Raw genomic sequence first — 25709 nt, 5'->3', positions numbered from 1 at the left:
TCATAACTCAGTTTAATGCCCCCAATAAAATTATCTCAGACGTTGGCCCTGAATCATTGGCAGTGTCTGGGATGAGGGGACCTGTCTCTGTTTGTTTATACTCTTTTATCACCTCCCTCTGGGGAGATACAGTGGGAGAGGCAGGGTGTGGCTTCTCTTAGGGTGTCTCTGCCCATTTCCCAGTTCGATCAGGGAACACTTGGGAGCATTGTGGTCGAAAAGATGAGGCTGCGGGAGGACCTGAGCAGCTGTCATCTTCAGTGGTGTCCCTCACTGGCCTGCAAAAATGACTGTTGCATGTCTCAGATGGGGAGACGATGCACAGAGACGGAAGTGATCTCTGTCACGTGGCCCAGTGCGGAAGCCAGGCTCGAAGGTGTTGTAGCCCATGGGTGGGTTCATTTTGTTCTTCTGAGTCCTGTTTCCCAACCCGAGGCATTCAAGCCTTCTCTACCTGGCACAGTAAAGATTAAACAAACACATGTTCCCAATGACACAAGCACCTTGGCTACGGTGGCCTCCTTCCCTCTCTGTATCCTAGATCTAATGATGTACGAGGTCTCACATCCCTTAACATTTTGTCACCCCCCCCTTTTTTTTAGACATGGTCTCAGGTAGCCCAGGTTAGCCTCAAACTCACTAGGTACCTGAGGATGACCTTGATCTCATGATTCTCCTATTCCCCTTACTCCCCCTACTCCCCAGACCCAGTGCTGGCATTACAGCCCATCACCCTGATATTTCCACAAAGACCTCCCTCCCACTCTCAGGAGAGGTAGGGAGGAGGGAGTGGAACCCAGCACTGATGTCATCGATGTTCTGTGACGTGTGTGACACTAAGGTCTAGTAGCTGTTGCCAGAGACTACTGGGCCAGACTGCCAACCAGCCCAGAGAGGGAGGAGCCCAGAGCTCAGAGCTGTGGGGCCCAGCTGGGCTACTTCCTGGCTCAGCCCTGGAAGATAGTTCAAGATTCCCAGCTGTGCGGGCACTCTCCTTTCCTGAGCATCCGCTCTGTTACTCCTGCTGTGGGCTCTCAGTACACAGTATGTAGATGGTTTTGCATGCTCCCGGGGAAGAGACCAAGGTGGGCCTGGGTCCACTGGACTCCTGAGTGCTGATCCTGTCCTCATCAATCAGCTCACAGTGGCCCCAGTGGAGGATCTCCCCCGCCCCCCCTCCCCCCGCCCCATCTCCCTTAGTCTCAGCTCTACCACTTGGAAAAAGACCTCAAGTCACACATCAGGAGGGATGATGGGTGTTAAGACAGGTGCAGCCACACACACATATACCTCTGCCCCCTCCGCCCTCCCCCCCTTCCCCACCCCCCCAGCCTGCTACTGACAGGCCTGGTGAGTGGTGGCCCTTCTCAGAGCTTCAGTTTTTTCATCTGTAATGGCGCCGCCATTGCTAATAACGTAGCCGGCAGATTCATAGGATAATATAGGCAAGCTCACAGCACACAGTAGGTTCTTACTATGGATCAGCATTTTTTTTTCCTGTCTCTGGTCTCAGGAAGGATGGGGGAGGGGGTCATCTAACTCACCCTCCCCACCTTCTGACACGAGCACCAAGCACAGACTTCTCTCTACACTTATTGCAGGCCTAGAGACCATCTCCCGGTGTCTTCTCAGTTCCAAGTTCTACTCTATTCCTCCTCCAGGAAGCCCTCTCAGATGTGGCCCACATGCTGGGCTTCCTCCATGCACAGGTCTTTCCCTGCCACACTCCCCTGAGCCTGTCAGTGTTGTGCTTGGGTGTCCCCCGGCACCGTGAGCTTTGGGGCAACAGGGAGGCTGATTTGCTGGGTCTGAGCTCCTCAAGGCTGTGCAGAGAAAAATGCATGGGCATGGGAGAGCTGAGTGTGCACAACTGTGAGTGAGGGTGCACGCTTCAGTGCATGTATATACTCAAAGTGTGAGAATGAAAATCTCCTTCTGGGGACAGCAGCGGGTTGTGCATCCTCATCGCCGCCGCAGCAGCAGCAGCACCCGGCGCGGGGACCAAGGGCAGATACTGTCACTAGAATTTCCTACCAGCCTTCTGGGATCTCTGGACCCATTTGCCTTCACTTGCATATTTCTATCAAAGTGTCGCACTTGAATCTGGAGTTGGAGAGTCACCTACTTCTGAGGGGGAAGGAAATAGCTTCCTCACGAGCTCGACAGTGGAGTTACAGGGTCCTCTAAGCACACAACGCTACAGCCTTCAGCACCGCCTGTGCCTGCTACAGCGTCCTCCTGCGAACTCCGTAGTACATGCTATTCTCTCCCATTATACAGATAGGCAAACTGAGGCCCAGAGAAGGCATAGACCCTATCTGAAGCTCACATGAGGCAGTTCCGAACCCAGCGTGACACCGTGTGTCCCTGTTCTTACTACCACACCCAGAGTGGCCTGTTTCTGAGGAGGAACCCCCTACCCCCGCATCCCCAACTCTAGCCCTCCGTCATAAACACAAAAACATGAGCACGATGGTGCCTCATCCCAGGGGGCTGCAAATGGGATTTGCGGGGCCATTAATTACTTCCTCCTAATTAAATCAAAATTAAATGCGAGCAGAGGTAGGGTTTCCTTATTAAAGACAATTAAACGGACAGCGAGGCTACGCAAATAAAACGAGCCCAGGATTTAAACAGAAAGCAAATCAAATGAGGAGCCTCCCCCTCCATGCTCGCTCTCTCCCCGGCCCCCCCCCCACCCCATGCAAAGGGTCTGTTCACGCAGGCACAACTCGTAAACCAAGAGTTCATCAATTTTCTTTAAATATTAGCAACTTAATTAAATCCACTCTCCTCCCCACTCTAATCCTGCCGTATATCTAAAATAGATCTCACCGCCCACAGAAGTTGGTCATAAGTGCTGACCCCATAATTCTATCTTTAAAAAAAAAAAAAAAAGTAAAATCCTACAAAATCCACACCCGGCTGACAGGGACCTCTGGGGAAATTACAGTTCAGAAAAGGGATTAGTGAAAGTACCCAGATTTTATGGAAATGCTGGAAAGTTGCTTTGGGGGGGGGGTGTTTGAGGCAAGAGGAGGTAGCTGGGAATGCCCCAACCGGGCAGGGCCGTGCAGGGAGCTATTGCTGGGGCGTCTGCGACAACCTTAAGAACTGCAGGGCCTGGCGGTTCCTGTGGGTGCTGACAGGAGCCTGGCGGTGAGTGATGGAGGAGGCGGCGGCGGCTACCATTGGGCACGCGGGGCTCACTGCCTGCCTGGTTCTGTTGCTAAGCTACCTTTAGAATTCGACAAGGACTGATGCTCGGAGTGACTCCCTGGGGTGGGGGACCAGGAAGCAGCAATTCCACGGGAGCCATGGAGAAGTCCTTTCTCCTGGCAGAGCGAGGGGGGTATGCACGGGCCTGGCTGGCTGGGGATGGGTGGCTTTAAAAACAAAAACAAAACAAAACAAAAAAACCAAAAAACAAAAACAATAACAACAACAAAACCCCCACGCTCGGATTCTTAAGATTGACAACCTCCTCCAACGAGCGATGAGAAAATGTGTTAGGGACTGAGCATAGGGGTTACTAGAACCTGGGCACCCGAATTCAGTTCCCACCGGCTCGCTCCCTCCATGAGAAAGTTCCAGGCAAGTGTTTCAAAGCTGTGAAGCCTTCTCCTTGCTCCTTACATCGTAGCCTGGGGTGAGGGTGGCCTTGGCAGTGGGGGCGGGGCTGAGTGAGCTCTATGCTAAGGGGATGGAGTGGGGGCTGGCAATCCACAACAGTGGTAGAGACCTTTCCAGAGGACAAGCCAGCACAATGCCGTCTCACGGCAGATGCTTGACTTGAATTCTAGACTTGAAGTGGTGTTCGGATACCTGATGGCTTGCCTGACTATGTATCTGTGTTGTCATTTGGCCTTGGCGCAAGCTTTTCCATCCCTGGGCCTCAGTTTCCCCTTCTTACAATGAAAGGACTTATTAGGAGGCCTTACTGACAACACCTGATTCAAGGTGACTTGATGGGACTCACTCATGCTGTGGAGACCCCAAAGGCTGGCCAGGCAAAGATGCAAGCAGCCAATCGGTGGCTCAGCTTTCCTGAGTGGCTGGGTGCCCTTTGCAGAGAATGCAGCTGCTGGGCCAGTCACCCCAGCTAGCTTTAAGCAGATGTTTGAGTCCATTGAGGCCTCTTTTGGGACCTCAGGCAGGTCCAGGTTTTTGTCTAAGCTCGCCAAGTCTGGAGACTCAGCCTCGGGCTAGCCGTTTCTCCTTGGGGCTGTAAAACCACCTGCTAAAGTGCTTGCAAAGTGGCCCGAGGTCCTGAGCTTGAGCCCCAGAATTTGTATTAAAAAGCCAGGCATGGTGCGAATGCACCTGTAATCACATTTCAGGGGAGGCAGAAAAAAGCAGATCCCTGGCCATCATTGGTTTATTGGTTAGTCAGCCTAGGCTTCTTGGTGAGTTCCTGACCAGTGAGAAACCCTGTATTACAGGGGGCAAACAGTTTCTAAGTATGACAGCCCAGGCTGGCCTCTGGCCCTCCAACACTCAAGAAGCTACAAGTGCAAGCCCTGGCAGATGCCCCTGTCCACTCTAAGTCTCTGCCCTCTCTGACTTCGGTCTCTCTGTCTACAGGAAAAAAAAAAAAAAAGAACAATGCTTTTTACCTTGTACTTGGGAGATTACATGCTTTATATGGGACTAATACAAAGTCCCCAAGAGAACCAGCCATGGGGCTGAGTGCTTCGTGGACTCTGTCTTTCTTAATCCCCAAGAAGCTAGGCACGGGGGCTCTTGCGTCCCCTGTTTACAGATGAAAAGAGAGGTCTGTGTGTGTGTGTGTGTGTGTGTGTGTGTGTGTGTGTGTGTGTGTGTGTGTAAAAATCCATGTGTGAGGCTGGAGAAATAGGCCCGTGGTTGTGAGCACTTGCTGTTCTTGCAGAGGGACCCAGGTTCAATTCCCAGCACCCAGCCCACAACCACACGTAATTCCAGTTCCAGGGGATCTGCTGCCCTCTTCTGAACAGTATGGGCACCAGACAGCGGGGACACCTGCATCAGGAAAGCAGTGTTTCCTGCACTGGCCTCTGAGCCTTAGATCTGCTCCAGTCGGCTCTCAGGCTCGCGTAGCACAATACGCTCTCAGGTTGGATTCCCCACTGCCAGCCTAAGCAAAACCCAGAGAACCATCCCTGGGTGGGTACCACCTTTGTCCTACCACCTCTGCCTCACCGTCTCCACTGCCAGCAAGTCCCCAGATACTTCCGTCTTTCTAGGCTTCTGAGGCTTTGCATAGCATCAGCGTGGTGGGCTCATACGCCTACGCTAAAACCCGGCTCAGGGCTTTTCTCCACCGTGAAGCCAGCCAGCAATCCCGTTTACTCGCTGCCTACTGGGCTCCAGGGTTGACTTGTGAGAAATTTCACACGTCAGGGTGTCTGTGACTCCTTGGAGGCCCCAGACAGCAGGAGTTGGATCACACTGCTGTCTCCCCAGCAGTACACCCAGGCTGCATGAGGGGCAGGAACTGAAAGGGCGAACACCAGTCCTCACGTCCCCACAGTCCTACAGCCCTGGTCCCTGGAGTTTGAGAAGGCAGTTTTCACTCACTCACTCACTCAACAGTGTGTGAGCCTCATTGGTACCAGGCACTGGGGATTTAACGGTGACCAAACATGCTCTGATGAAAGAGACATGTGTCAATTGCATAATCAAACAAGCACGTGTATAACAGATGCATCTGAAGGACAGATGCAGGGACTTCAGGGGTGAGTGCACAGGCATACCTGCACATGCACGTGTGTGTGTGTGTGTGTGTGTGTGTGTGTGTGTGTGTGTGTCTTAGCATGGTGTAGTCAGGGGGAGCTTTGCTGAGAAAGCAGCATTTGAGTTGAGACTGTGTAGTGAGTGTCAGGTACCTTGTAGGAGAGGGAGGAGCAGGGAGGAGAGGAGACAGCTTGGGGAGAGGGGCTATAGAAGATGCCTGGGGCCTGGATGGCCTTTCCGAAGGGCATAAGACCAGGCCAGCCATGTAGTCCAGAAAGTGAAAAACATGAGACTGATAGGGTGGTAGGAGGCACAGCTACAGAAGAGCCCAGCTCTGCAGGAAGCAGGTTCAAATCCAGACGTGATCCTGGGTAAGTTATCAGGGTCCAGGAAAGAGGCCAGGGTACAAATGGGGACAAGATCTGTGAACTCGCTGGCTGCCCCACGGTACCCAGGCATGAGCTCGGCTGTCGCACTACACCTACAACGGAAAGGCATGAGGCTGTGGAGAGAGCATGGCGCAGGAGATAGCTGAAGGAAGCAGGGACAGGGACTACCAGGGGGTATCCCCAGAGTTGGGGCTGGAAGTGGGCCCCACTTTACCTTGCCCACGTACAGAGGTTCTGTCCCCGTGTACTCCTCCACCACGAAGAATTGGTTCCACACCCAGCCGCGCTTCACTCGGCCTGCGCCCAGCTGGTTGTCCTGCTGAGTCCCAGGTGACAAGGGGGGTGGGGCAGGTGTGCTTGCGGCCCACAGGTGCCCCAGCAGCGGTAGCAGCAGCAGTAGCAGCAGCAGCAGCAGCAGCGGCGACAGCGCGGCACCCGCCCGGAGCGCCCCTTCCGGCCGTGGCCTCATGCTTGGCAGCGCGGGCCAGGCCCCGGAGCATGGACCAGAGGCACCGCAGCGGTGATGCGTCACATGGTGACTTTAGCCTCGAGGATGTGGGGCTGGATTGGATGCCGGGGGCGCGGCCGCACCCGGGCATGGACACCCGGTCCTGGCCCGCGCCCCCCTCGCTAAGTAAGGCCCTGGGTCCAGTCACCAGGCAGAATGGCCACTGCTCCTATGTAGGGCTTGTGCCATGGTCGCTGCGCCCAGACGGTGTGGTCAGTGGGGGCGAAGGGATCTTGAAGTCCTTCTGGGACTAGAGGTCATCCAGATCCATCAAGAACCTGTGGGACAAAAGAGAACGCATAGGTTGCGGCTTGTCTGAGGGCAGGCTGCCACTGTCACTGGCCTTGCTGTAACTAATTAAACACCTATTGTGCGCCTATCCTTTAGCAGGGACAGACACAATAGGGATGTTTGTCGGCTCACTGGGTAGCAGATGAACCCCTCTCCAAGTCCCAGGAGTACCTTCTCTCACCTCCTAAGACCCCTGGCCCCCAACTCTTCCAGCTGCTGCTCCAGACCCCCACAGTAGATTCAGCAGCTGCCTCCCTGGTTCCTGCCTGATGAGTTAGTTCTGTGGCACAGGGGGACCCTCTGGAGTCCCCCCCACAGAGCAGCTTCTAGAAGGGCTCCCAGAGGCAGAAGCCCCAGGCCTCCTGGGTGCAGCTCAGGGCTGTTCCTTAGCGCTCCCTAGCAGGAGGAGACCCAGGGGAAGCCTGCTGGTAGCTAGCTGCCATCTCCTTACCCCTTGTGGGGAGAGATCCCTGGAGCCCTAGAGGGCCTTGCTTGGAGCACCCTGGATAGAATCACATCTCCTGAGACTGGTGTCTTCTCCACTCTCTTACTCAGCCTTCTTGTCTCCCCCCTCCGCTCCCCCCACCCCACCCCACCCTCCACCAACAGAGGCTAGCCATCTCCCCTCCCCTCAGATTCTGCTCTCAGCAAGGAAGGATCTGAGCCGCTCACGCCTACTGCAGCCATAATGAGAAATAATGGCCTAATGTGGGTGTCTGTGGGACAGCCGTGATTCCACCAGGGATTTAGGTACAGAGAAGAAGGGAGGGAGGGAGGGAGGGAGGGAAGGAGGGAGGGAAGGAGGGCTCACAACCACACCCCATGCTCAAGCTCAGCTCAGCTCCATTCAAGAGCTTCCTTCCACTGGCCCCAGCACTGAGCCAGGCTCCACGTAGCTGCTGAGAACCAAGGTAGATAAGGTCAGTGTCACAGGAGACAAGGCCATCCCATGACTCGAGGGCCGTGAGGCCAGTTTATGAGAGGACAGGGCGAAGACTGAGGGATGTGGATGTTTGGGGATGGGGGGTGGGGGAGCAGGAATAGGGGCAGCTTCCTGGAGGAAGAGGCACCGGAGCATATATCTGGGAAGGAAAGGGCGATGTTCTGAGTGAGGGCTGGCTTAGGAGGGACACAGTGACTGTGAAGGGTGTGGCTGGGCAGAGGGTAGGAGTGGGGCCTGCTGAGGACAGGGAAGGGCTCTGAATGGTTGGGATGGGAAACACGGGCCACCTCCTTGAGTAGTACCGCAGTGGGGAGTCTCACACCATCATGTGACACGGAAACCCTGGGAGCTGGGGTGGGGTGACAGATGCGACTCCTCCTTGGGTTCTGAGTGCTGGGGTCTCCAGGGTTCAAGGCCAGATGGTGATGACCATCAAATACGAGGGCCAGAGGTGAACAGCCACGGTGCCACAGAAACACAGGAGGGGACAGGCTGTGACGTGCTGTGACGTGCTGAACCCTCTGCTCTTCTAGGCCCTGCCCAGATCTAACCAAGCCTGGGTCTGTGGCCTCTCTTTGAGCAGCTCCCTCTACAGTCCCCACCTACCCATTCTGTGCCCTGTGTGTGACTTCTTCCACCCAGGTGTCCCTGCTCTCTCTGCCACACTGTTGCCTTGGGGGGAACCTGGCTCTGATTCCTCGCACGATGGCTGGAGTTATGGGTGAGGAGGGGTGTCCTCCAAAGCTTTCATTTCCTGGAGCTTATGAGTTCCCTGCATGTGCCTGCCTCAGGAGCTGTTCCCCTGGCTCCAGGAGGCAGTCGCAGGGCTGCGTGGCTCTGCAGCAACGTGAGGGGACGGGGATGGATGCGTGGTGCTAATGCCAGAGGACTGGAGTTTATAGAGAGGTTGGGGCCACAGGACGCTCCCCCAGTGTTTGCAGGCATTGGACTGCCCCTTGGCTGTGACCCCCTTCCTTTATTTCTTTGTTTATAACATCTCTTATGAGGGGGAGAACGCTGGGATTCAAATCACTCGTTCATTCATCAAACAGTACTGTCTAACACAATCTAGGAGACAGAAAAGAATCTCATTCTTTCATTCCCTCCCTCACTCGGTACACTTTTAACATCTGTGTGAGGCAGCAGGATGAGACCTGTGACGAGGAGAGACGCACGGTTTCCGGTGTCCCTTTACTTTCTCCATAAATATTTACCAGCGCTTCCCTGACACCAGCACCGGAGTGGGGCACTGAGGACACTGCAATAAACAGAGTCCAGGCAGTGGGGAATTAACCTTCGGGTATGTGGGGAGGGGAGCAGAGTGTAAAGCGTGGGTCCACAGCATTATTTCAGGTATTATGAGTCGAGGTAGAAGGAAAAGGCATGGCAGAAAGACTGGAGGAAGTGGAGAACCGTGGGAAGGGTTCTAGGGTCTCTCAGAGGAGTGACAATGGCCGAGTCTAGGAACGAACGAACGAGGGGAAGCCAGACACAGAGCAGCAGTGCTGGCAAAGGTCCAGAGAGAGGCTAGGGCGAGCAGAAGCTCACCTGAAGTCTGGGCATTAGGCACTCTGTGTTTGAGGAGCTGGGCATGAGGTAGGGGTGTGCACTTGGTGGAAGGTGGCCAAGGCCTGCACTCAGACCCGAGGCCCTCATGGGTGCAGCTGGAAGAATAAAGCTGGCCCTTTGTGCACTCTTGCCCCAGGGACCCTTCCTCCATCTTCCCCTCCTCTGACCTGGGCCTTTATACCTCAGCCTTCGGGCCCTCCCTCTGGGCAGCTGGCCAGGTTCCCTGGCTGCCTGCCAGCTCCTTGCAACCAGTACAGCCTGCCAGTGCAGCAGCAGCCGGGGGCTTCTCCCCCCTCTCCCCGTTCAGCTTTGCCGGAGGGCACCCACCACAGGACCCTACCCTGGCATTCTGTCTGACCGTGAGGGCACCAGTGGAGCCCCTGAGGCTCCAGCCAACTCTCCTTTGACTTTGTGTGAGCCTCCAGGCGTGTTGGCGGCCTTCCCCCGGGTCATAGGGCTCAACTTCCTGCTCCAAACTCTTTAATCCCAAATGGGATTAAGAAACTGAGTCTCAATTGAAGCTGGCCTGGCCTCTTACAGCATCTTTCCCTGCTCAGGATGCGAGTGCATACATACCATTTCACACTCGGCAGTGGCGTTTGTCACACAGGTTATGAGGCTCTGCCAGTCACTGACCTAGGCTCAGGCGGAATAAACAGAGACCTTGTTTCTGAACAGGAGGCACAGACATGAACAGTGGACGTTTCTGACAGTCTGCCTTCAGATTTGAGTGTCACTGTGGGGGTGTTGGGATGCAGGGCTTTCAAGGAGTGGTTGGGTCATCTTGAAGAATTAATGCAGATCTTTAGAGCTCAGTTCCTTAGGAGCCAGGGCAAGTCTCTCTTCTTTTTTTTTTTTTTTAAGATTTATTTATTTATTATGTATACAGTGCACATCAGATCTCGTTATAGATGGTTGTGAGCCACCATGTGGTTGCTGGGAATTGAACTCATGACCTCTGGAAGAGCAGTCAGTGTTCTTAACTGCTGGGCCATCTCTGCAGCCCCAAGTCTCTCTTCTTGTTTGCTTTTTTACCTTGGGCCATCATGACACGTTCAACATATCCTCGGACCTCCCAACCTCTAGGACCATGGATGGGGAAAAAAATCTTGTGTGTTTTTTGTTTATTTGTTTTGAGACAGGGTCTTTTTATGTAGCCCTGGCTAGCCAGGAACTCCCTATGTAGACCAGGCTGTCCCTAAACTAACAGATATGCTTGTCTCTGCCTCTTGAGTGTTGGGATCAAAAGCATGGGCCATCAAGCATGGCTACCTCTTTTATTCATAACTTATCCAGCCTTCAATATTCTGTTAAGGTACCAGAAAACTGTATTAGCTAATGGTCAACTGTTGTGGAGAAAACAAAGCAGGACAACAATTTATGCAAGAATTTATGCATTCTCTATCATTTAGCCATCTACTTATCTGTCATCTATCAACTCATCAATTATTTTAAATGCTAATTTGTACAGAGTGGCCAACGAAGGCCTTGCCGTTAAGATGCTATTTGAAAAGAGATCTGTTCAGGCAGAGAGGAGCTGCCATTAAACTAAAAAGACCGGTCTGGCCTGAGGTAGAGCAAAGGCCCTGAGATCCAAGCGCGTTGAAAGTGAGAGAACATCAGGGCAGCAGGTGAGGGTAAAGAGTGTGGGGGTGGGAGTGTTGAAACTGTAGGGTCTCTCAACTTTTGTGAGCATAGGACTATGGTAAGTGTGTGCACACACACACACACACACACACACAGAGAGAGAGAGAGAGAGAGAGAGAGAGAGAGAGAGAGAGAGAGAGAGGGAAATACACATGTGTATACATGCAGAGTCGTGGCAGCTAGGGAAGTAAAGCAGACGCTGAGATGTATGGCTTGACTGTGGGAAGTGTTGGCAGGTCTGAAAGGGGGCGCAAGTGGCCTGGCCATGCCACAGTGGGGTCTCCTTTTGTGGAGCTGAAGACATTGTGGGGAGAGGGTGTAAGGAGAGAAAGAGGCCCATGTTGCCACCTCACTGTCACATTAGTCAGAATATCAGTTAGACCGCTGGCAGCCTATGGAAGGCAGCGCCATGTTGCCCAGGGTCAGGTGCTCAGGGTTGAGTTCCAGCAGTAGGATGAGCTTGAGATCCGGACAAGGAATTCAGATGAGATGGGCAGAAAAGCCAGGAGTATACAGAGAAGCTAAAGAGAAGGGACCAGCAAAGGACACTGAAAAGGGTAGTAGTCTACCTCAGAGATACCATAGGGAAATCGCTATCTAAAGGGGAGAGTTGTTGTCCATGCATGCATGCATCCATCTATCCATCCATCCATCCATCTATCCATGCATATACCCATTTATCCCTCCATTCATTCATCCATCCACCTATCCATCCATCCATCTATCCATCCATCCATCTATCCATCCATCCATCTATCCATGCATATACCCATTTATCCCTCCATTCATTCATCCATCCATCTATCTATCCATCCATCTATCCATCCATCCATCTATCCATCCATCCACCTATCCATCCATCCATCTATCCATCCATCCATCTATCCATCCATCCATCTATCCATCCATCCATCTATCCATCCATCCATCTATCCATCCATCTATCCATGCATCCATCTATCCATGCATCCATCTATCCATGCATATACCCATTTATCCCTCCATTCATTCATCCATCCATCTTTTCACCCACGCATCCATCCATCCATCCATCCATTCGTATATCCAATCACCCACTTATCCATCTGTCCAATATTTCACTTAGCCATCCATCCGACCATCCATTCCGTCCATCTATTCATTCCACTTAATTCAACTGTCTATTTGTCCATCTATCCATCCATCCGACCATCCATTCCGTCCAGCTATTCATTCCACTTAATTCAACTGTCTATTTGTCCATCTATCCATCCATCCTTTCCCAAACCCTATGAACACCAGACAAGCCAGACAGGGGGCTCAGACTCCTACAATGATGGTGACAATAAAGACACTCTCATGCCCTCAAGAGGTCCCCATCTGGGTGCTAGCGCACTCTCGTATCACTTTCCTTGCGCTGGGGAAATGTACCACTTCCCATTCATCTCTTCAGCGATACGTACTGAATGCTGACATGGAGCCAAGCCCTGTGGATGAGATGCACATGCCCCGGATGAGTAGCAGAGAACACTTAAAAGAAATGAAAATCATGGGTGAGCAGGCTGCAGGAGCGGAGGATTCAAACATGGGTAGGAGAAGAGGACGGAAGTCAGAGAGAGAGAGAGAGAGAGAGAGAGAGAGAGAGAGAGAGAGACCAAGCAGAGGAGCTTGATGAGGAGCGAAAAACCACAGCTGGCTGGGAAGAGCCGGCTCGACCTCTGTCCTTTCTTGTTTCTGTTTCATTTCGACATCCACTCTTTCTGGGGCCTTGTGCGCTGGTTTCTCCTCTGTGAGTGTACACCAGTAAGAGCCCTTTTCCTTCTCCCCACCAGTAATTGGCTTACAGAGTGTCCTATAACACAATTCTGGCCAATAAAATAAAAAGGGCTATCTTCTGGGAAGCCTCTTGGAAAATATCTCTACTCCTAGTAAAAGGGAATGCCTTAAGAAGACAGTTTTTGCTTTCTGCGTAGGTAAGTAGGCAATGCCTGGCGCAACAGCAGCCATTTTGGAACGATAAAGAGAGCTAGCTATTCCAAGCTAGAAAGTTCTACTGAGAAAAGACAGAGAAATTCATTTCTACTGATCTTGGGGAACCACTGCATTATCTTGCCCTGGTCTTGGAGCCAAGTCTAGTGCCTGCTTCCTCTAGATTGTCATCCTCTTCCCCAGAACGCCCTTAGACCTGTCCAGCTGAGGCTACATCTTGGGCTTGCCATCAGCTGTGAGGACAAGCTTCTAAGGCAGGGGAGACTATGCCTATTTCCAGGGTGAAGTACAAGCCTCAGGAGAGGCTTGCTCCAGACAGAGTTCAGACTGCCTGGGAGAAGGTGACCTTCCCCATCACAGAGAAGCTCTGACTCGGCTGTCCTCGGCTCTGCCTGTGCTCTGGGCATGGCCACTGCTGTCATGCTATTTCTGTCCTTCTGTACTCTGCAGTAGTGGCCAGCACATCCTGTCTGGATTCCTCAGTACCCTGGCACCACCATTGCCAAGGCAAGGGTGCCAGCTCTCCTTTGTCATCTGGCTGTCTCCCTAGGGACAGACAAGGGCTTTTCCTGCCTGTCTGATGTTTGTCTCCCAGCTGATCATCCTGCCAGGAGCCAGGAGAGGGCTGGGCACAGTGACTTCCAGGCCGTACAAAGTAGAAGAGACGACACCATGGTGCAGCCTAGGGCTAGTCACACCAGTCTGCCCCTTCAGGCGCCTTTGGGCTCCAGGTCATCTCCTAGCTCCAGCTGCAGGGGCAGAATCGAACCCTTAGCACTCCTGAGGCCACATGGCCAGGCTGGGGCCTGACTCCTGGCTGTTGCTGTGAGGGGCCTGGGTAACCAACTGGTTCTCCGAGCCTCACTTTTCTTGTCTGGAACTAGGGGTGGCTGTGCTGGCCTTAGGGGGACAAGGTCAGAAGCGGAGGTTGGTGTGTTGAGCAGTAAAGTTGGAGAACCAGCAGTCCCTCTGTTTCTGGACACTTGCTGGCTTCCTTTGGACTCCTAATGCATTCCAAGTATCCTGGCCAGGAAAGGGGCTCAGAGAGACTGTCACACACTCATTCATTAATTCATTCATACATTTTTTTTTTGGTGAACAGTTGCTACTCAGGGCCACATGTGACCAATGTTGGGGTCCTGTGCCAAGGAGAGTAGAGACTTGATTTGATTGACACAGCAGAACACAGCTGCCTGAGGGGGGGCTGGTTCCTGGGGCAGGGAGATGCTGGGTAGAATGTTCATTTATGCATGCACCCATGCATCCATCCATCCATTCATCTGTGCACCCATTCATCCATGCACCCATCCATCCATCCATCCATGCACCCATGCACCCATCCATCCATCCATCCATCCATGTACCCATTCATCCATGCATCCATCCATGCATCCATGCATGCACCCATCCATCCATGCATCTATCCATGCATGCACCCATCCATCCATGCATCTATCCATGCATGCACCCATCCATCCATGCATCTATCCATGCATGCACCCATCCATCCATGCATCTATGCATGCACCATCCATCCACACATCCATGCATGCACCCATCCATCCATGCATCTATGCATGCACCATCCATCCATGCATCCATGCATGCACCCATCCATCCATACATCCATGTATCCATCCATTCATTCTCTCATTCCCTTACTCCTTCCCCTTGGCACTGTAGGCACACTTGTGTCCTCTCTCCATGCTTTCCTGGCTCTCAGGGATGCCAGTGGGCACTTTGCCTGGCAGGCTGGCACCTGTCTGCCCTATCCAAGTCCCAAGGGCACAATGCCTGCTGGATCCTGCGCCTGGAGCACACTGTGTCCAGCTGCAGCCTGCTCCCTGGGGGATGTTATTTCCACCAACTTAGTTTTTACCCTTGGGGAGAATGGGTCTCAGTGTCCCAGACAGGAGCGGAGAGGTATGAAGGGTGCTGGGGCCAGCCTCCCTGCACCTGCTTCCCTCTCAGGACTCCAAGCCGAAGGCACATTGGGACTGTAAATAAAAATACAGCTGGTCCAGCCCTCAGCAAACTTGCTGCACATGGAGCATGAGCTTAGGCAGTGAAGAGTATATGTGTTGCCCGAGTCAGGTCACATCCCCAGCATCGGTACTGTTGTGGGATCAGGGCCTTCTAGAACGTCTCGGCTTGGAGGCTAGATGTACCCAGTGAGGATAGATGGGAGACAGGGAGAGAGGATCAGAGCTGAGACCCTTCACTGCCAACACAACACGTGGATGGGTGGAGGATGGATGGGTGGGTGGGTGGGTGGATAGATGAATGAATAAACGAACACCCTCACCCTGCATCTCCTTGCTCCAGGTGCAGCCCCTTTAACTCGCATGTACAAAGGCCACCCAGAGTTTCAGCCACCTCATCTTTGCTGAGCATACCGTGGGGCACTATCAACAAATTAAAAAACCTCCCTGGCCTCTTTCTGTAGAGTCAAGCTGAGTTCACCTGTTCCCATGTAGGCCACAGGCTCTGTCTGCTCGCTGCCAGACTTTGGAGGGGTCCAGTCCTTTTTCAGATAAGGAAACTGTGGCAGAGAAAGGTTCTATGACTTGCCCAGGTCATACTCTGACTTGCTTTGGAGCCTAGATTTGAACTTGGATCTGTCAGGTCCAAAGCTCAGACCGTTTGCCACTAGGCATGTGGCCACCCCCTTCAGGACCTGAACTTATGTTCTCTACACACTGTCACTGCCCGGTGTCATGTACCCATCTCCAGGGGCTCACTATGCTCTGGATCTGTAATTCCTGCTGGGTGCTCACAGGTGGAAAGTTCTAACCCCAGTGAGGAGGGGACCAGAAGTAAGGCCTTGGGGATCTGATAGGATCATCAGGGCTCTGACCTCATTAGTGATCAGTCATTGCTAGACTCTAGCTCAATGGGCTGTGAGGAGAAAGCGGGTCACTAGGATACGTCTTTGAAGGACATACTTTGCCCAGCCCCCACCCTCACTCTGTCTCTCTTGCTCTGCTTCCTGGAGACTGCATAGGGAGCAGCTTTGCCTCATCACCTGTTCCCTGCTATGATACTCTGAACCAATCAACCATGGATGAAAGCCCCTGAGACACTGAGCTCCAAATCTACCTTGGGTCCAGAAAGCCGAGTTGGGGGAGTGTTCTGTCACAGCAGCAGTCTGCACTGACCAACGACATCTTATCTGGCATCGTTATTTAGGATGCTCATGCCACAGGGCCTTTGCTCCTGTCACTAGGGGTGGGCGTGTCCTCTGTCGTGCCCAGTGACTCTCTCCCTCATCCACTTCCTCTGCTTTGTCCTTCCCTAGGGAGTTCACAGTCTCCTGAGCCCAGAGCTCAGAGACTGGCTTTATCTGGCTTTCAGTGCTAGCTTGCTGACTGTGGGCACCTCAGCCACTGCCCTCTACCCTCATTCCCACTTTATTTCAGGGCCCTGGGCATATGAGGGCTTGAGAAAGGCGGCACAGCTGCATGGCTGCATGGTCCAGGGGAAGAAAGACAGGAAAGGAAGGCATGTCAGCCTTCCTCTTTCCCCGGACCGCAGGGCTGCAGTTTCCTTTCCCTCTGCCACTTCCATTTATGGGCTTATGAAATATTAACTGAGTAGCTACTACATGCCAGACGCATACTGGAGGCTGAGGTGTCCGTTGAGCTCAGTGTATGTCCCACAGCTGCCCCCCACCTTGCGTGTAGCTACTACATGCCAGATGCATACCGGAGGCTGAGGTGTCCGTTGAGCTCAGTGCATGTCTCAACACTGCGCCCCCACCACCATCCATCCATCCATCCATCCATCCATCCATCCATACATACATGTACGATTCCCAACTGATAAAGCACAGGCACCCCCACATATGTACAAGGGACACATATGTCCATATGACTGTGGACAGAGAAACTGGCTAGAGAATGATTCCCTGATAAGGATTCAGAGGCAAAACTTTGCAGGACCCATGAGATACACTCAGGGACAGCCTAAAGAGCATTCCAGGCCAAGGTAGGAGCTGAAAGGTCACAGCCAAGTTGCAATAAAAATTAACTTTCCCAGTTTGTCAAGGTAATGCGCACTTATCATCCTAGTGTGTGGAGGTTGGAGGCCAGAGGAACGGGAGTTCAAGGTCGTCTTCGGCTACTTAGTGAGTTTGGACCTAACAGGAGCTACAGGAGACCCTGCCCCCCTTTTTTTGTATTTGTATTTTTAATTTTGTTTTGTTTTTCGAGACAGGATTTCTTCGTGTAATAGCCCTGGCTGTCCTGGACTCACTTTGTAGAGCAGGCTGGTCTTGAACTCAGAGAGATCCGCCTGCCTCTGCCTCCCCAGTGCTGGGATTAAAGGAGTGAACCACTGTGCCGGGTTAGAAGACCCTGTCTTCACAAACAAAAACAAAAACAAAAACAAAACTAGCCACCGTGTAGAGGGGGACACAGGGCTTGGGATTCGGACTGGAGAGCCAGAAGGTAGGGAGGGGTCAAGAGTGAGCTTGCATTTGAAGAGGCGGGCTGTGCCTGTGGTTGAGGAGCAACCTCAGAAGGCGGAGGTGGCGTCTGGGGGTGGGGGGAGGGAGACAGCGGTGGCGGCTCAGACCTGGGAGGCCGCTGTGGGAGGAGAGAAACTGACAGCTCTGAAATATTTAGGAAGCAGAATGAAGCGGACTCCATGATGGATTGACCTGAGGGAGGTGGGAGGAGGCAGCCGGAGGACGGCTTCCCGGTTTTATTTTTTATTTTTTCTGGTTTCGCTGACGTTTATTGATCACCTACTAAGAGCCAGGCGCGTCCTGCACTTCGCAAGCGCCACCTTCTCTGTTCTTCATGTAACCCCATAAACTAAGTCATCACCATCCCCCTCATCCTCCGAGAAGGAGGCTGTGGGAAACGGGAGCCGGGTCCTCTGGGGAATGAGCCTCCACAGGTCACGGCTATGGAGAAGGAAGACAATGAGTCAGTGCAGACGATGCTGGGCCACACTCGCTGAGCCTCTTCTTCGTGCCAGGCAGGGAGTCATCCAATTAGCTAATAATAAGAGGTGACAGCTAAATGCGGTGACACTCCACGTCAACCGTCTCATTGTATTTTCCAACAGCGGTCTTCCACATTTCTATTACAGAAAGGAGGGCCAGAGGCTCAGAGAGGCTGAGGACTTGCCCAAGGTCACACAGCTAGTTGGTGGTAGATCTGGAATTCCCATAGGCTGTGGCATGGAAAGACTAATAAAGATGGGCAAAGGGCAGGGGCCCAGTGGCTGCTGGGAAGGGCACACTTGAGTTTGGACTATATTCTTCTCTGACCCAAGCCAATATGGACGCTCAAGGCCTGATTTCCCATGCCAGCTAGTTCTGTGCCTACGTACATACGTGCATGCACGTGCATGTGCACACACACACACACACACACACACACACACACACACACACACAAGTACTTCCTGGGGCTGGCTGCTGCTTACCTGCCAGGGCCAGCATGCTCACCCTCTGTCCCAGGTGTCCGGGTTGTACCTGCCTGGTGCCCCGTCCCCGCCCTGCCCGCTTGCAGTGCTGCAGGCACAGCCTCGCTGTACATCATGTTGACAGTAGAAATTACATCCCGGCTGCTGTTTTACACCGCACCCTGTCAGAACTCACCGCAGCCCAGTGATCAGGACAAATTGAATACCATCCTGGCCGTGTCAATATTTATTCCATTTTACAAACGTGGCCGGATGGGGGGCAGGGACCCGCTGAGGTGCCAGCCAAGCAAAGCCCCAGGAGGGAGGCTGCCCGTCCCCCCGCCCCCTCCTCACTGTGCTTCCTCTTCCTCCTTCGCTCTCCCCTCCTTCTGGACTTTTCATAATCGGTTAAAATTGAATTTCAGTCTTGATGCTGAAAAAGGCACAAATCATTAACGCATGCTGTAACTAATAATTACAAAATGGAAAAATGGATCTACCCTTCGATCAAAACCCTGGAAAGTCGCCGCCTTTCCAGAAACCCTGCCCTCTGTCCTCTGAGACCCAGCAACAAGTCCCCTTGGCCCGCTTTTGAGACTAGCCCCTTGACTTGCTTGCCTGGGGCCTGCTTCCCTGCAGTTTGGCTATTTTGTTGTTTTGCTTGCTTTTTGAGCTCCTACTATATACCCTCCTTCAGGCCTTTCCCTCCAAGTCGTATCTACAAGATTTCCTCTTTGCACTTGTATCCGGATCTTTTTTACTGCTGTATAGTGTTCCGCTGCATAATTCCCATCTGCCGTCTTCCTGCTCTTCCTTCTGGCTTTTTCTATTCTTTCCTTTTTTTTTTTTTTTTTTGTTTTCTTCCTTCGTCTTACTCCTTAGCTGTGTGTCCCCTGGTGTTGTCTGCGATCTCTAGGAGCTCACTGAGCATACACTTGGTCCCGGCTTCTCCATGTTACCAGGGTCCTGATGCCCCCTCTGGAGTGCTTTCTACTTTTCCCAGCTGCTGGACTAGGCAACTGCATCCAGAGCAGATGCCCTGGGAGCACAGAGAGGTCCCTGTCCCCACATCCTGCCTCTTCCTTGGCAAGAAGCTTCACCCCATGATACACTTGCCTCCCAGACTGAAAAGAGGACGGAGGGACCTGAGGGACCCTGCAGTCAAATTCAGAAGGGAGCTGGGTGTGGGGACAGAAGCCTACCTCACCCCCTCCCTCAGCTCTGCCACTCAAAGTCTCAACCACCACCCGCTGTGGGCCTTGTGTGTGGGGTCTCAGCAAGGCAGAGGAGAGCTGCAGGGAGAGGAGAGCATCTAGGAGTAAAGGGGGGATCACTTGGATATCCCAGGGGTTCACGTGACACGTTCCTGTCAGCTTCCCTGGTCTCAGAAGCTGTGTGATGAGGCTCATATTCGGGGTAGTTAATTTTTACTGCAACCCAAGCAGATGACATTAAGGCGTCGATGCCTTTGCAGGATAGGAGAAAGCTCCCTGGGCAGGAAGGCGAGGTAGACAGGGCAGGAGCTGGCTCAAATCCCACCATGCTGGGTAACCTTTGGCCAGTCTCTACCTTCTCTGTGCTTCTACACAACAGAAGGCCATAACTGATTCCCAGTGCTCATCTCAGGCCTTGGCAGCCACATATAGGGCTTTATTTAGGACTCAGCCCCCACCCAGGCCTGGGACATCTGATACATCTGATAACAACCACAGCATTAGAAGACACAGACTATTTCCAGAACTTTCCACAGACTAGGGACATGTACATTAGATGAGTTGAAAGTAAAAACCTGTGTTTTCTGCCTGCTGGGTCGAGCACTCCACAGGGATCCCGGTGCTGTCCAAGCCACTAGGAAGTTCATGGTCACCTCTAGAAATTGGGGCACAGAAAGGTAGAGTCACTTGACGAGGGTGACAGCTAGCCAGGAAGCAGGGAAGCCAGGACCTGGAGGAGGAAGTCTGGCTGCACAGCCTGGCCTGGCTGCTCTGGGAAGGTTCTGAAGCAACTCTTGGCACAGAGTTGCCAACCCTGGCCAGGGAATCAGGCATCTAGCACCCAAGGCATCTCTGACATGTTTTAGCTCACTTCCATAACCAGGGCGAACGCTTACTGTTTTATATTTTATTCATTTTTGTGTGTGCAAGTTTCTGTGTTTATACACGTGTGGGTATATACATGGGGGTGGATGTGTGTGTGTGTGTGTGTGTGTGTGTGTGTGTGTGTGTATGTGTGTGTATATGTGGGGGTGGATGTGTGTGTGTGTATACATGGGGGTGGACGCATGTGTGTGTGTGTGTCTGTGTCTGTGTTTGTGTGTGCACACTCAACTGTGTGTAGAGGCCAGAGGTCGATGCCCAGTGTCATCCTCAACTGCTTTTTCTCCATTATTCGTTTATCTTTCCTTTCGTGTGTGTGGCTGTTTTCCTTGCATGTATGTCTGGGTACCACATGGCACCTGTGGAGGATAGAAGAGGGCATTGGACACCTTAGAACTGGAGTTACAGGTGACTGTGAGCTGCCAAGTGGATGCTGGGGACGCAACCTGGGCTCTCTGCAGGAGCAGCCGGTGCTCTTAACTGCTGAACCGTTGTTTCAGCTCCTCTACTTAATTCTTTTGAGACAGGATCTCTCAGTAAAACTGGAGACTGTGGATTGATTAGATTGCCTGGCCGTTATGGCCCAGAGGTTTCCCTGTCTCAGCTTTCCCAGGGCTGTTATTATAGATGCACACACTGTGCCCAGCCTTTCATGGGTGCTGGGGACACCATCTCAGGTCCTCATTAGTTGGGTGGCAAGCAGGTTCCTGAGCTATCTCTTCGACCCTATGTTATGTTTTGAGATGGGCTCTTAACAAACCAGGCTGGTCTCAAATTCACAATATAGAAAAAAAAATGACTTTGAATTTCTGATCCTCCTGCCTCTGCCTCCCGAATACCGGAACCACAGGCAAGAGTCACCATGCTTAATTTACTGTTTCGGCTTTGGGAACTGGCACAGTGTTTGCCAGGCTTCCGTCTCTAGTTACCAAGGCACGGGATGGTAGGCTGTGCCCCTAGGGTGGGGCCAGCCCCTGAGACAGATCCTCGCTCCTCAGACCGCTTCCTCCAAATCTTCACTCTGACCCAGCCTGGACCACACCCCTAACCTTCTGGGTCTCACTTCTCTTCTGCAAAGTGGCAGAGCTGGATGAAAAGAGGTGACAGTCGCAAGCCCAGCTTCTGTGGCTACCATAATATCTCTTTCCTCTCTGGGACTGAGTCTCCTCCCTCATCTACTAAAAAAAAAAGTTTCCACAGTTCCACAACTCCCAACACACACACACACACACACACACACACACACACACACACACACACACACTAACATGCATGGGTATGCGCACACCGTGATGGGAGGTGGGCAGGGGTCTGCCGCCTGGAAGAGGGCACTGAGGTTGATCTCTGTGTGCTAGTTGAAAGTCCTATGGAAGCCTCTGTGGACCAGGCTTCTGACTCTGCATTGTCCAGCCCACCAACAGCCTGGGGTCCAATGCTCACTATGGCTGGGACATTTCCACATTAAGGCCTCAGCACCAACTGTCTGCAGCTGCAGACACAGGCATCCTGGGCAGGCGCATTCCCCTGACTCAGATCCGCCACGGACTCGGGACCTGACCTCAGCTCTAGAGATGACAGCAGGCAGGATGCCGCCTGAGCCAGGGCTTAGCCAGCCAGGCCCTGCCAGTCGCAGAGGAGGGAGCCCCAGGCCTACCGCCTGCTGTGCTCACAGCGGGATCAGCGCCCCAGATCTCTCTCAAAGCCAGGCCGACACCACTGGCCTCGCGGCTCATCTCCCGCAGCTCCCTGAGGTCCCAGCGATTATGCCACTGAACATTCCGCTTTCATCTTGTCAACCTCGCAGTAAATTACAGGCCCGGGGAGGCGTGGGTCTCCTCCTTAAACAAGATTCAATTCCACTTAGCTGCCCCCCCTTCCCGCCCCCCCACGTGGCTCCCCCCTCCCTCCAGCCTGCTCAGGATTTATGGCCTTTCCTTGCAGGCAGCTGGTAACCATGGCAGGCTCCTTGGGGAGGCTGCAGGCTGGAGCCTCCTCGGCAGCCCCAGGCTTCAGCTCGGCCACCACCGCCTACACGGCAGGGAGAGGAAAAGGAAGGAGTGTGGGCTTCTAGAAACTTGAGGTCGAGATAACAGCAGCACTGGCCACACCGAGTGCTTCCATCTCACACCCCCAGTCTCCCCTGTCACCATGGCGCAGACACCATCACTGACCCATCGCACCAGCCAGCACATCCCATCTCTTCCTGATCACTATAGGCACAGGTGCCATCCTTGTCCTAGGATACGTATGAACATCTGGGCCTTGGGCTGTGAGGTCAGCTTAGAGAAGCAATTGGTTCTGGGGCTGCAGTTGCCGTAGACGGGACCAGGTCTCTTTCCAGAACCGGTTACTGCAGTCTTGGGACATGGTGGCCATTGCAGAGCTCAGCTTCTGCTCACATTCCTCCAGCGACCAGGAGATCACTCCCTTGGCAGCAGAGCATTTTCTCTAATGATTAGCACAGTTACCTAAGGCTGGACCAGGATTGGCTGCCCCTCGCTGACACTGTTTCAGCACTTAAGGCCCTCTGCCTTCTTTCTGGCTGCACGCTGCCTTGTTCAACCCAGGTTTTCTCTGCTTGATTCTGGGGCTTTCCTTCCTCTTGTTTCACTCTCCCTACCCCTTACCTTCATACCAACCATACCAACACCCCCCACCAACCCCCTGTGGATGTAAAGCACAGAGAGGGCAAATGGCTTACTCAAGATCACACAGTCACATGTCTACGCTGCGCCTCCACAGTCTGCGTCACCTGTTCTACGTGCCCGGGAGACGCAAGAACGGATGCTGGGAACATGGCCTGCCTTTTTTCTCCTGGGGCCTGCTATGAGTTAGGTGCTCTCTCACCCAGACTCTGTCCACGAAGGACTATCCCTACCTGTCTGCACCCTTGGGGACATCTGGGCTTATAACTTCCTGCTATACAGCATCCTTAGACCTGTGCAGGGCAAGGCCAGGGTCAGTTCATCTCTCTGTCTCTCTCTCTCTCTCTTGGTTTTGTTTTGTTTGTTTGTTTTTTTGAGACAGGGTTTCTCTGTGTAGCCAGTTCATCTCTTAAATGGAGTCTAACTGGGGCATCAGCTCAATGCAGGCTGCTTACATACTAGTTCCTGGGGGCTTCTGCATGAGGAGACATTTGAGCTGTCCTGGAAGACTGTAGGTATTGCGGGCCCTGGGGAGGAGCTCGGGTGAAGTCTTGGGGAGGATGTATCAGCCCACGGAAAGCTGAGAGGGGGAGATGCGGCTAGACCGAGCACCTTGCCAGGGGAACCTTCTCACTGAGCTGAATGTGTCCCAGTCAGGTGGGCAAAGGGCACGGGGAGTGGCTGCTACTACCAGGTCCCATGGCTGCAGGTTGGATGCTTGGAGTTGCATGTTGCAATCCAGTTTGTCCCAGTGGACTGTGAGCCAGGGTCCCATCTGGGGCAACAGATAGACAATGCTGAGCTAGGCAAGCCTGAGGGGCATTCCTCCATTTCCTCTCCTGACTAGCGATGGAGCTGGCAGATAAGGACTCTTCTTCCCTGATCTCCCTGCTCAGGCTGACACTGCGTTCAAGGTTTAATCCTCTCCTTCCTGCACTGAAAGCTGTGGAAGACAGTGATGAGTTTTTGGTAGCTGTCTCCGGAGGATGCTGTTGAGGGCAAGCCAACTCACACACAAGTCTGTTTTAAGGGCCAGATGCACGGGGAGCTGTAAAATCTGCTCATTGCTTCAGAGAAGGTAGGAATGGGGCTGGTGGGGCCCATGCAGGAGTCACACTTGGGCTGGGCTGGGTCCCCAGACTTGCTCCTGCCAGCCATGTGACCTAAGAGAAGTTACTTGCCCTCTCTGAGCTTCAGTGCTCTTCTATGTAAAACAGGGAAAATAAATCCTCCAAGACTTTTTTTTTCCTTTTAAGCTCGAGTAGACAGTAAATACAAAAGTCAATCTCTGGAAAGTCGAGTGCCAGAGCCAGGTGGGCCGTGACTATTATTTTCCACAGGCGAGAGAGGATCAGAGTCTGAGAGTGAACGGGCAAACATGGCAGCCGCTGCATGTGTGTGTGTGTGTGTAGGGGGGTGGTTTACCTCCAGTTCTGAGACCCCTGCAAGTCTCCACACAGGAGCCCCCCACCTGCTACCCGGCAATGTGACCAAACCATACACGTAACACCTGTCCACCTGTCCCCTTGTCTCTGCCCCTGGTTTTGCAGCAAAGCTCTCTCCCCTTCCTGAACTGAGGCTCTGAGAAGCCAGCTGGACACTCTGGCTTTTTTTGTCCCCTGCTGCTACCTGTGAATGCACAGTGAACTCTTGACCCCAGCACAAGGCTCTCGAACTTTCTTTTACATTTTATTTATGTACCCATTTAGTGTGTGTACCACAGTGTCCATGTGTAGGTCGGAGGACAACCTGAGGGAACCAGCTCTCTCCTCCCACCGTATGGATCCCAGGAATGAAACCCAGGTTGTCAGGCTTGCCTGTGAGCACCCCCATTCACGGAGCCAACTCGCTGGCAGGCCAGGATGAGATTTGATGAGGCGAGATCATACGGGACCTATAGGAGGTGTTCCATCTGACCCCATAGTCGGGCTGATGGATCTGTGTGGCTTCCAGCTTAACGGATGTGATGGCTGGCTTTGCTGTCATCTTGTCTGGACTTTAGCATCACCTGGGAGACGCACCTATGAAGGCGGTCCCAGGGACGACTCATCCAGGAGGGAACACCTCAGCAGTGTGGGTGGCACCACTTCCAGTGTTCTGGACTCCCAGACTGAATTAAACAGGGAAGTCAGACGAGCACTCTCTCCCTCTGCTTCCTGATCCTCAGAGCCGTGATGGAGAAGCTGCCTAGTGTGCCTGGCCCCACAGAGACACCACCCTGAAGCCTTACCCACCGTGATGGCCTGTGTCTCCTCGAACCTCAAGCCAAAATAAACCCTCTGGCAGTTGCTTTATTCAGGTATTTGGTCATAGCTATGGGGAAAGCAATGGGCAGAGTTGATCCCTGGCTTCTCTGAGATGGAATCTGCCTCAGGGTCACTTGGGCTAGGTCTCTCGAGTCCTGACTCCTTCCATGATGCTCCAAGCCACCCTGGGACCTGATGGCAAGACGGTCATCACTAGAAGTGGCCCCTTTTGTCTTGGGCCAGACCAGAAGCCAAAGAAATCTCTTTCCTTTCCATC

The 25709-nt window shown here is 53.0% G+C and overlaps 1 protein-coding gene across 3 annotated transcripts in view; it reads right to left on the bottom strand.

The window, feature by feature from the left end:
* CDH22 (cadherin 22) overlaps positions 1-25709 on the bottom strand; it is a 126259-nt gene that overhangs the window by 64606 nt on the left and 35944 nt on the right. Inside the window, exons 2-3 of one of the 3 annotated variants that reach the window (XM_084777687.1) lie at positions 20235-20314; positions 6332-6890 (exon numbers count right to left, since the gene is read on the bottom strand). In XM_084777687.1, coding sequence (XP_084633813.1) covers positions 6332-6703 — 372 coding nt within the window. In that variant the 5' untranslated portion in view covers positions 6704-6890; positions 20235-20314. Of the gene's footprint in view, positions 1-6318; positions 6891-20234; positions 20315-25709 lie in introns of those variants that run through there. The other 2 variants (XM_084777686.1, XM_084777688.1) reach the window with 2 other exon arrangements.

The sequence above is a fragment of the Acomys minous genome, assembly GCF_964271855.1.
Source record: "Acomys minous genome assembly, chromosome: 3".
Taxonomy (NCBI): Eukaryota; Metazoa; Chordata; class Mammalia; order Rodentia; family Muridae; genus Acomys; species Acomys minous.
This window is presented reverse-complemented; position numbering and strand designations above follow the sequence as displayed.